The sequence below is a fragment of a genome, unplaced genomic scaffold (assembly GCF_019419815.1).
Source record: "Pyrus x bretschneideri cultivar Hongxiangsu unplaced genomic scaffold, Pyrus_bretschneideri_v1 Contig12, whole genome shotgun sequence".
NCBI lineage: Eukaryota > Viridiplantae > Streptophyta > Magnoliopsida > Rosales > Rosaceae > Pyrus > Pyrus x bretschneideri.
In genome coordinates, this window is record NW_025999413.1 from 8,753,539 (window position 1) to 8,765,462 (window position 11,924).

At 38.2% G+C, this 11,924-nt stretch overlaps 2 protein-coding genes across 3 annotated transcripts; one reads left to right on the forward strand and one right to left on the reverse strand.

The window, feature by feature from the left end:
• Nucleotides 1-700: 700 nt before the first annotated feature.
• LOC103947442 (ribose-phosphate pyrophosphokinase 4) lies at nucleotides 701-3,439 on the forward strand. The gene is made up of 7 exons (XM_009358349.3): nucleotides 701-902; nucleotides 1,435-1,750; nucleotides 2,031-2,126; nucleotides 2,266-2,334; nucleotides 2,425-2,553; nucleotides 2,894-2,990; nucleotides 3,078-3,439. The coding sequence occupies exons 1-7, from the start codon at nucleotides 787-789 to the stop codon at nucleotides 3,209-3,211; spliced, it is 957 nt and encodes a 318-aa protein (XP_009356624.1). The 5' UTR covers nucleotides 701-786; the 3' UTR covers nucleotides 3,212-3,439.
• Nucleotides 3,440-4,136: 697 nt separating this feature from the next.
• On the reverse strand, nucleotides 4,137-11,147 carry LOC103947441 (protein MEI2-like 2). Of its 2 annotated transcripts, XM_048578412.1 has the most exons (13): nucleotides 10,671-11,147; nucleotides 9,373-9,426; nucleotides 9,144-9,236; nucleotides 8,585-9,054; nucleotides 7,907-8,065; nucleotides 7,695-7,811; nucleotides 7,421-7,572; nucleotides 6,730-6,821; nucleotides 5,661-6,603; nucleotides 5,460-5,544; nucleotides 5,302-5,370; nucleotides 4,953-5,132; nucleotides 4,137-4,819 (listed from the first exon to the last, which is right to left on the reverse strand). In XM_048578412.1, exons 2-13 carry the CDS (start codon nucleotides 9,413-9,415, stop codon nucleotides 4,703-4,705), a joined length of 2,520 nt encoding a protein of 839 aa, XP_048434369.1. In that variant the 5' UTR covers nucleotides 9,416-9,426; nucleotides 10,671-11,147; the 3' UTR covers nucleotides 4,137-4,702. The 2 variants fall into 2 exon arrangements, with proteins under 2 accessions (XP_048434369.1, XP_048434370.1); XM_048578413.1 differs by lacking the exon at nucleotides 10,671-11,147 and having other exon boundaries at nucleotides 9,322-9,426.
• Nucleotides 11,148-11,924: the final 777 nt, after the last annotated feature.

An 11,924-nucleotide genomic window follows, 5' to 3' on the forward strand; every position in this document is an offset into this window, starting at 1 on the left:
ATGCAACTCTCAAGTTTTTGAGAAAGTTTAATTTGGCAGAAACTTATTTTAAAATCTTCCCTTGAAACATCTTGTACACCTTGCAGAGCTCACAGTACTACGCTTCAGTGCAGTCATCGTCCGGTCAAAGCGAGACATTGCGATTGGCCTACAATGCCACATTTTTGCACAGTCATCGTCCATGCAATCACCACGTCACGCTTTCCTCTGACGCCCATGCTAACGAAAATATAAATCTGGGAGCAAAACGTAACTTTAAGTATAAAGGTGAGACGAAAAATCTAAGGATAGCAAGTATGAATTGACGATACTTAGAGTAGTAACAAATTAATGGACTAAAGATCTTGTCACATCATCAGTTAACAGAAAAGTTAACAGCTAGGCTAACGGAAGTATAAAAGTGGAAGAAAAATCAAATTTTAAGTATGAAATATCTAGTTTTAAGTATGAAATATCTAGTGATATTCCTCTTCACTTATAAGTGAGGAGATCTTATATTCGATTCTCGTCATAGAAGAATTTGAACCATATTATTGTTAGTCTGTTATGAGGCTAAGTGCACGTCTTTCCCCTTTAGTTTAGACAATATTGTTTGTTAAAAAGAAAAATAAAGTGAGACGAAAAAAAGAGTGTAGTAAAAATGTAATTTTGGCAAAATCTGGAGGAAGTAAGGTGGAAATTACCCTTGAGTAGCCAAACAAGTCATTGCAACTCTCACAATCTCCCTAAAACCCTCTGTCTATGTCTGGGTTCTGTAACTTCTTTTCTTTTGGAAGATAGGCGGCCATGGACAAGTCACAGCAGAAGCAGCTCTATCTCTTCTACTGCGCCGAGTGCGAAGACCTTGCTCGCCAGGTCGCTTCTCAGTCCGACCACATCATCCTCCAGACCATCAAATGGAGGTCCTCTCTCTCTTTCTCTCTAACATGTTTTCTCATGCTATTTTTTCCCTTTATTTATTCTGCTTGATAGCTTGCTTGACTACCCATGTTATTAAATCTGATTCATTTTGTTTATTAATGATGAATTTGAGATGGGTACTCGTTATTTCAGCTAATTTAATGAAAATAAAAGTTGGATAATTTTCTTCTGCATCTGTTTAGTTTTCTGAAGGTAGTGGTACAATTAATGTTAACAGAATAAAACCAAAAGAACCAAGCTTTTGTTCTTCTGTAATGCTTCTGCATATAAGAGTTTGGGAAAGTGGATAACTTGAATGCTGGGTAAATTGGTTGGTGAAGGGTATTGAAAATATAGAATCTTTGAAACCAGAATTAGGGGGATGGAGAAAAAGATTTGTATCTGGGATGTCGTTTAGTATTTATCAGAAATTCAACTACCCGATTGAGTTATGCTTGTACAGATGGCATGTGTAATACACAAATAAATTGTGTAAGATGAGTGGGAATACTGATTGTGATCGTATTGATCCAGGAATTTTGATGATGGATTTCCAAACATTTTTATAAACAATGCACAAGATCTTCGAGGCCAACATGTTGCCTTTCTGGCATCCTTCAGCTCCCAAGGAGTTATATTTGAGCAGCTTTCTGTAATATATGCACTGCCCCGGCTGTTTGTTGCGTCCTTCACATTAGTATTGCCTTTCTTTCCTACTGGTTCCTTTGAAAGAATGGAAGAAGAAGGGGACGTAGCAACTGCGTTTACTATGGCGAGAATGTTGTCAAATATTCCCATATCCAGGGGTGGCCCAACCAGTTTAGTCATCTATGACATCCATGCTTTACAGGTTTGTTTAGTTATGCTGGTTGTTTCTTTTTCCCTTGTCCTCATGCACGAGCTTTTTAATTTTTAATATAATTAAACTGGTCACTCTTTTAAAAATTTCTGGCATAAATTCTTCTATCAAGTTACTTTGTACACATATATTTAATAACTTGTACATATGGTCAGTCTAATCTCCTTTTCATTAAAGTGTAATGTAGTGAGGTGGAACTGTAAATTATCGCTTGTCATCAATTTTTCGGCTGAATATTTGTGTTAATTACTTCAGTTCAACTTTTATGCAGGAAAGGTTTTATTTTGGTGATCATGTTTTGCCTTTGTTTGAGACTGGAATTCCACTGTTAAAGCAGCGTCTCCACCAGCTTTCTGACTCCGATAAGGTGAGTGTGCTGCATAATCTTCCATGTGTCTCACAATGGTGTCTTGCAGTAACTTTTTTTGGTTTCCATGCGTTGTCTAGGAATTCTGGCTACCTGGCTGTATATATTTTTTTCCATTCTAATTATGGTCCCCTTCCAGATAGTTGTTGCATTTCCCGATGATGGAGCATGGAAGCGATTCCACAAGCAGTTGGATCATTTTCCCATGGTTAGTCTGAGCTGTTCTCTGAAGTGAGATTATTTTCTATAATTTTATTTCAAATGTCACCTTTGTGAATCAGATGATGTTTAATTGCAGGTGGTGTGCAATAAGGTTCGTGAAGGTGACAAGAGGATAGTTCGGATAAAAGAGGGAAATCCTGCTGGTTGTCATGTAGTCATTGTCGATGACTTAGTGCAATCTGGCAGCACCCTAATTGAGTGCCAGGTAATTTTTTTCAAGGGGTGACCCCTACTCATAAACATTTTTCTTCCCTGCATTTTATGTACTTTTGAATCTGTTGCTTCCGAATTTTGACAAGTTTAAGTTCTTTCACATTGCAATTCTCAGTTACCAGAATATGGCTAGCTTTACTTTGTCGAGCTTGAACTAGATTGTGTATCTTGCACATTGCTTTGTTATTTCTAAATTATTTGTGATCACATCTCGTACCCTTGTATCTGTTATTGTCATGTGTACGTCAGAAACATTTCAAGCGTTTATGTAATGCTTTCGGAGCTTCAAATTTGCCTTAATCATTCCTTTTGCGCCTTCTGCATTCTGGCAGAAAGTTTTGGCAGCTCATGGTGCAGCCAAGGTTAGCGCTTATGTAACCCATGGTGTATTTCCTAAATGCTCATGGGAGAGGTTCACTCACAAGGATGGTAAGTACCTCCATGCTGTTGTATATGTCGTCTTTGTAATTTCCGCAGTCCTCAATTCCTTATTTGCGATTTTGATTGGATTTTCAGATGGCTTGGAGACGGCATTTGCGTACTTTTGGATCACGGATTCCTGCCCGCTTACCGTCAAAGCCGTTGCTAATAAAGCTCCCTTCGAGGTGTTAAGTCTTGCAGGTTCCATTGCTGATGCTCTACAGACTTGAAGAGAGTAAAATAGTTAGACAACTTGAATAATTTATGACAGCATTGTTCTACCGGCCAAGCTCTGCGATATAAGAAGGCGAGTTTAACCTTTTATTCTGCTAATGAGTCATGACACATGACTTACATTCAGTGTTTGGTATCTGAGATTTCTGATATGACATTACAACTTCTCCTGTTGTAATTCAGCTTTAAAATATGTTCACAAACACACCAATTATCTCCCTCTACACGCCCGTGTTTATTTTTGGCCTTCGGATTGAAGCTAGTTAAGTTTGTCTCCCTCGTGTTGGCACGACACATTAAGCATGTCATGTCACACGAATATGATGCATTGTTCGATTTAAATGTATTATTGTGCTCGGGCCACAAAACATGCATTTTCTGCTCCAAATGAATCGTGCTCAGAGTCAGGGCTGGTTTGGTTTTGTTGTGTTTTGAAAAAAAACTACTTCTGCTGTGCTATGAGAATAAGCAGCTGTGAAATAAAGCAGTAGAATGTTTGGTAAATTTTTTTGTAAAAGTGCTTTTGAAAAAAAAAAATAGTATTATAGTATTTGGTAAACTTTTATGTAAAACAGATGTGAAAAAAAAGCCGGTTTTTCAGAGCTGGGTTTTGCAACTTTTTGTTTTTGACTTTTTTTCATCCAAAACTGTGAAAAAAAAAGTTGAAGTTGAATGTTTACCAAACACAAAAACAGTTCCCAATTTTTTTTTATACTAGCTTTTTTCAGAATCACATCAGTACCAAACCAGACTTTAGTTACACCTACTTACACCAGCACTCTATGAGAATCACACCCGGCACGGGTTTCCGGTCAAATATTTAGTCAAGAATCCAATGATCAAGATCTCGGTGCATAAAATTAACCAAGTACACCAGAATTTTCGTGCAGGCACATAAATTTGTACAAGCAAATGAGAGATAATATAAACATCTGTACAGCCATGAATTTATTTAATCCGATACAAATATTTTCGGGTACGTAACAAGACCAGCACATATGAACAAGATGATTCTGTTTGACCTCCCTCTATACAAATTACACAGCTCCTGAAGCCCTAAACCCAACAAGGCATTTCACCATATAAACACGTAAATCATATTTGCAAATGGGATTTAACAGAGTCAGGAGATTACCCCAAAAAAACAGAGGCAAAAACCGAAAGGAGAGATTCTGCACAAACCGGTTGAGTAACGCATGTGGCTGCAGAGCGACTTCACAATTCAGCGACATGCTTCACCTTATTAGACTCCTTGGTTGAATAACAATTTCCACAACTACAAATTAACAAAATGCTCTCTGCCGCTTTCGCTTCAATAAGTTCCTCAGTAAATATCAGAGGTATCCAGCACTCGAAAGCGGACACTAGCCATAATTTAGTTATTATACGCCCCACAGCTTGACTTCCTTCTCTACACTGTACACTTAACTATGCACAAGTTAGCAGCCCTACCCCCCGCTCAGGCGAGTAAGAAATAACAATAACTGTTAACTGTTCTCTGGCTTCTCATCCAGATCCCCCTTTGGGCTGTCCAATGAGTCGCCTGAGTAAGAGCCATCTGGCTGCCGGATACATATGTTCAAATTTCTGGAAAGGTAATTTTCCTGTAGGATTGACAAACATACAGAAATCGACTTAGCACAGGTCAACGTTGAGATTGAATTATGAAAATTAGGGGAGGAAAAGGCCAGTAGCATCATAAACGCACGACAGAGACAGATAAATCAAACATATAACCTGGTCAGTAGTTTCTTGGCCCTCTGAGTGGAAGAGAATTGGCCGGCAACGCTTGTCCTCATTCATTAGGCTTGAATTCTGAAAATGAGTCACAAGCGCAGCTTTGCCCTGGATTCGTGCATATGCCAATGAAGCAACTTTTTCACTGTTAAATTTCTCCCACTTCTTCCCATTTAATGCCTGCACCAATTTTAATGGTATAAGTACTCATAAATATTAAATGTGTTCCAAACCGTTTTAACTCTAACTGATGAATTTATAAAGCATTCTCGTATTGCCAGTCAAATATTAGGATAAAGTTCTTGGGATTGACCAGTAACAAACAAACGGATTAAAATGACCAAACTACCTCATAGAAGGCTATAATGTGGGTAGGAGACACCATATTGATGAAGGCATAACCCACATTGCACTTATTCTGCAAAAAGGAGAAGCGTGTTCCATTAGCATCATATCAACTTGCGAAAATTATAGAGCACTCGCATCAGTATTAGGGCAAAGAATTACCTTAAAGTCAATTGGCAGGTAGAGAAAGTCGTATGTACCACAGTGGTTTTCATCAATAGCAGCCAGCAGCATTTTGGAAGTGTACCTAATATGAGAAAGACAACATAGAACAGAATGATAAAGGTATTCAAAACCACAACCCAACAAAAAATAAAAGTTGCACATATCTACTTCCTAGGCTGATTACAACTTTTTTCTTACTTATTCGGGATGTTTTTTATCATTAAAGTAGTCCTAGTATCCTCCCCACTGATAATTTTATCTATATCAAGTTGATACTGCTTTTTACTATCCATCTGATTCCCAGGATTCTCTATTCGCCGACTTCTACCATGATCAGCCAACATCTCACTGATGGTTGCTGCCGGTCCAGTATATGAACCACTCCCAAGGTACACAGGACCATGCTTTGGCATTGACATCATTCTGAAACTAGGTGAGCCATTTTCAGTAACGTTTCCTGGAAGACCAACACCAACACTCAAAGTTGCACGACCACCCATGTTCATCATGTAATTCCCACTGTTGCGACTTAAACCCATGCCCCCAAACACTGGATTCATGAAGGATGTTTCTGGTGACTCTGGGAAAAAGCCAAAATGCCTCTCTAGAGGAACACCACCGGATGGAGCAGATCCCACATGATGGTTGTGTGAACTGAGAAAAGAGCCATGCCGGCTGGTCGATGAAAAGCCTTGCCCCTGTCCACTAGATGAAAATGGATGCCCCGCAGACAAGGTTGGCCAGGCAGAAGAACTAGGGTCAGCATAAGGAGATGGAGATGGACTGCCCCAGAGAAACTGAGGACCTGACAATGTTCCAATCCCTGATGAAGTTGAATTTGACTCGCCCAATGAGATGGGACCTGGACTTGCACTTAATTTCTGCTCTGGATAGGAATGAGAATGCTGATACGCTGCTCCTTGTGTTGATGGAGAGTTGCTATACATCGGATTTATATGGTTTGCCCTTCCTTGGTCCTTACCAATAGGCGCAATCTTAGGAGAGTTAGACAAATGAGCTGGGAGAATTGAAGCTAACCCAGGCAAATGGTTGCTGTCTGGACTGAGGCTTCCCAGACCCGGGGATTTACTAAAAGCATACTGGTTATGCTCAATGGGGCTTCCAATATGCGCCCAGGTACCTGTCATGGTAGCCAATGTTTTAGCTCAGAGCAGGATGTTGATTCCCAATAAGTACCAAACCACCAATACAGGAATCGATGAGCACAAGCACAAGCATAATTGAGCTTCAGATCTGAGAGACCTACCTGGAGGAGAGTTGGTCACAGGTGAACCCACTTGATGTCGGAAACTCCAAGTTTCATCTTGTTCAAGCTCTTGAGTAAGTTGTTGCATCAAGCTTCACAAAAAAAGAAAGTGCAATGAATTAATTATTTACCTAGCTTAACAATTCAACGACAACATCAACATTAAATGTGTAGCACGGATTCAGAAAGGTTAAATGTATAACACGATGGGAGTCAAAACATATCCAAAGACAGAAGCCGCATCTAGAGAGTCTACATATAGCACAAGACCTATGCAATAAATAAGCTACATATAGCAAAGGACCTATGTATCGAATAAGTAATCGAAAAGACCTTTGACAGTATATCCCTGGATATGATTCCCTTAGATGTAAGGAAGTTCTCATAAACACTTCGGATTAAATTTCACCACAAAACTTGTATTCAAAGTGAACCTGATTCCATACAGTGATTGACAGTACTTGAAGACACGTAAACAGCCATCTACCAAAGAAAACATATATTCCCTTGGATATAATGTTGTCTTTGGAAATACAAATAGTTAATCACAATTGATCCAAGAAAACCCTTATACCTCACTATTTGCGACTCTTAGGTAATTACTAAGATGATAAATTCAGGGCAATGCAAAATGCCTGAGCTCAAATTGTCAAATTGTTGCAGAACCCACAGCAAGTAAATTCATACTCACTTTCTACGTGCTCCACCAGGGCGGCTGGGTTCAAGCTTTATGCGTTTCCCAGCTATGTCACTCCTATTTAATGCCCTTAAAGCTGCTTCTGCAGCTCGAACATCATAAAACTCTATGAATTTATGGTGTCTCTTGTGTGGGGTTTCCCGGATCTGCATTTTACTCATGGAAATTCAGAATTTATACAACCAATGAAGACAGTGAAAAGGTGCACAACTGCACATGCAATTCAAGGACGATAAGAAAAAGACAACATTTTCGCACAAAAGTTTACCTCTTTGACTTCCCCATAAGCCCCAAATATCTGTCGAAGGTCATCATTTGACACTGATGCATCCAAGTTGAACACCACAAGAGTTCCTTGGTTGATATCCTTTTCTGAAGGGTTGTCCTGAATTTCAGCACGGAAAAGGACTGATGTATTATGAATATCATGATTGAATCACTAGTGCCTGAACAAATATAAGAGAAGATATTTATTCAAACCTTGGGAATAGAAAAATGAATGTCGAGTTTCCTCCGTCTCAAGGGCTTGTTCTGTAACGCACGCATTGCAGTGCGAGCGGCTCGGATGTCGTAGTAAGATATCATCACGAAGCCCCTGTGCTTGCATGCAGTGTATAAAGTTCTGATATCCCCAAATTGCTAGGGAAAAAAATGAGAGTTCTTTGAATGAGTGAAAAGTTGTAAATACATTTACAAGAACTTTTATTTTAAAGGGCAAAAAAAATTAGAAAAACACTACCAATACCAAATTAGAGACCTTCTGTTTCCCACACACCAAGAGCAAACTCTCCGAAAGAAAAAAGATAAATGATTGCAAGGGCAGGATGACCAGTGTACCAAATTCATAATCTAACAAAAGACTGCAGCGAAGAATGGGAGTACATTACTCCGATTTGTAGGAGAATGAGGTTACTAACATTAACAAGATTGCTGTTAATCACTAAACCCGAAACCTATATTAGTCAGTGATTTTTTCAGTGCAAGTTACAACAATATAGACTAGACAAAGAGAGCCAAAACGAAACTCCAATGCAACCCGTAACTCAACCACCCAAAAGAAAACAAGTCAATGTTGAACCAACGCATAGAAAACCAGGATATAAAACAAAATATACCAGGCAAAGATCCCATAGAAAACTGACTACCACAGTAGCATACCTCAAATAGAGCTCTCAATTCAGAGTCCTCGACGTTACTGTTGATATTTCTAACAAACAAGGTTCTAGATGGATGCTCTCCATACGGGTGCTCCCCAGCCACAGCTCCAACACCATTTGGAAGAGCATAATGACCAATCCCATTTGGAACAACCCCATCAGATATGCCTAGTTTTGACATGCCAATACCGAGGCTATCCTGGGATTCAAAATCCAATTCCATTCCACCTCCACTTCCAAACAGATCATACTCTTCCATCTCCTCCAGCTGATTAGGCAATCGAATTAGATCAAAATCATCTGTTATGCCTGCTAAGAGATCATCTTCATCATCAGGAAGCATGACCCTGAATGCCTTTGATTCATCGTTTTCAAGTGGATCCTTAGTCTCATTTTCTTGTTCAACATTGTTTAATTTGGGTAAACTATCATCAACAGATTGACCAAAATGCTCCGAAACAGGAAATTTCACTGCATATTCAGAAAATCAAGACTCAACCCTCAACAGCCATTCTACAGATAGGGATAACATTTTCATCAAAAAAATAACTTGCACGTACACTTTCCATGTGGAAGGACAGGTAATGAGCCCAAAAACAAGCTAGTATCACTTGATGCATGATGATTATTAGCAGATGGAATCTTGAAGGCCCCTACACAATTGGTCATAAATGACTATCAAGAGAAACATCAAGCATACATAAGGAAATATATGTAATATGTATATAGCATATGTACGTGGCTATGCGCCTGCGCAATGCTTCCATCAGTAAAGAAAAGAGAGGGAACCTTCAGAACGACCAAATATTATATCCCCTAAATGTTTCTCCATTGAATCACTTTCTGCAAAACAAGGAGAGTAAATATATAACGTTCAGTTATCAACAAACTCTCAAAATGTATTTTGCTAGTTCAGAAAACATGTGTGCGTACATGCAGATGCATCACATGCATCCAAAAATATTAACAAACAAATAATACATACAGAAGTCCATATGGTGCAAAAAAAAAAAAAAAAAACAAAGAAATCAGTGAAGTTTATCCTGAGTTCAAGTGCGTGGTTAAAAAAGTCGTTTTGGTGACTAAAACAAGGTAAAGGTAGTCCTGAATCCCAATCATGTTGCTCCGTATATTTCATTGACGTGCTCCGTATGTTCATTAGGATTTTAACATAATTTATAGCTGACTTCACAACTCCAAAAGCAAAGACTTCAGCTAAGTTCCACAGTGTTTCTCTATTTGTTGAATCAACAAAGCAAGCAACATAATGTGACTCAGCACAACAGAAATTGGAAAGCATCAATAATTAATCTTCATTTTAACCAAGAAAAACCAGAAGAGCATCAGAATATAAACACATATATGTCAGAACTATCAAACTTGAAGAGGTAAATAATACATTTGCTCTCTTTAGTACACTTACAAATTGATGAATAAACAATCTACGAAAAAATATACCGACAAATTTAAGATGCATGCAGAGAAGAATATAATCAAAGGACCAAGTATCCAGCAGCACTAAAATCAAACATCCACCAGAATTACCGACGATCGGATCGATTGATATAACTACAGATTTCTCCACCAATATCAAAAGGGTGTATCAAAAACCATGCAAGTTTTCGAATTGATGGGGTAAAAATATTACCAGCTTGACAGATTACCCCAAAAACAAAATGATAAGTCAAACATGATCAGATTGTTTTCAAATTAAGACGAAGAAACTGCTAAAGTAGCTCAAAAATTCAACTGGGTAACAAGTAAACGAAGTTCCAAACTCAAATCTAGCATGCAAATTCAACAGATGGACTTAAATGTTGAAATTTTTTCTACACCTACCCACTTCAGAACCCCAAAATTAGCTTCAAATTAACCAACTATCCCTCAATAGCAAAATTAATTTGACAAAAATAGAAAAACCCACATGCAATATCATCAACCAATCACATCAAAAATCCCAAAACTTCAAAAAAATCGCAAGGAAAAAAAAAACCCCAAAAACAAAAAACCCCAAATTTGAATTACCTCAACCAATTCAGGAGAGGGAAAGAGTAGAGAAATACAAGGAGTCTAGAGAGAGAGAGTACCTTATAGAGAGAGAGAGAGTAGAGACAAAAACAGCAGTTAGAGAGAGTCCATTGGAGTTGGGTTATCTGGCAATACTGATTTCAGAGCTCTTTGTCATGATCATCATGGAATTCTAGAGAGGAGAAAGCGAGTATGTGTGTAAGTGCGCGTGGGAGTTTCGTACAAGCAGAGATATATGTTTCTTCTACTCCTCCACTTCCTTCTCGTTCGCCGAGAAACCAGAGAGAAAATGTAAGAAAATTGCTCCTCAGCACAATCCAAAATTGTAATAACAGGAACTCCGAAACTATAAAAACATTAAAAATTGGGGGAAAAAAAATTAAAAAATAGAGTCAAATGATTGGAGGCAAGCACCAGTGGCATCAGCAGTATTACGAAAAATATTATTTTTTATTTTTTCAGACACTCACTCACAACCCTTCACAAAACAGGGAAAGCTCTCTCAACTCTCTCTCCTCTTTCAAGAAATCGTTGATACAGCACGAATATACTGTTATAGTAACATTTCGTATCTATATAGCAACGATATTGTACATTTTTGTTAATATTTCGTTGTTTTATTATCATCCGTATAGCAGTCTACATGTGACATGTATGTAGTCTTTAAAATTTCTTTAATACAGTCGATAATAAATAAAAATATTAAAAAAATAAAAAAAATTATAGAAATGGGAGGTGAAACTTCACCTCATATCGTAAAAACTCTTATATTTAGGCTGAAATCGATACGTATCGTCAATATTTCTGACATATCAGTTAGATATCGAATAAACTCTTAAATTTCGTCAAAACTAATGTTTGACAATCCTTAAAATTTCGTTTTAAATTTTCATTATTTTCATCCAAAGCAACCTAAATTGATATCTATATTCGATATATCTGAATATATTCGTCAAATTTACATATCGATACTTCCATTAATATCGATATTTTAATAACTACAAGTAAGTTATCCTCCTCTTTCTCTCTCTTGAGCTAGAAATTTGGCTGCATTTGAATCTCATTTGGCGTTCGTTGACACAAAGCATACGTGTGACACACCACAGTCCAAACTCTACACAAATTTTAGATAATTTCACGGGGGTCTTTGACCCCAGTGCTTGCTAAATTTACGCAACTGCCATGCTTCCCTCACTTTCCCTGCTACGTGGGACCTTCTGATTCGATGAAGCAAGGGATTGGGTGGGGACTGGAGGGAGGTTCCATTGGGAGTGGGTGCTGGAGATTATTGTATTACTTTATGGTGGTGGGGC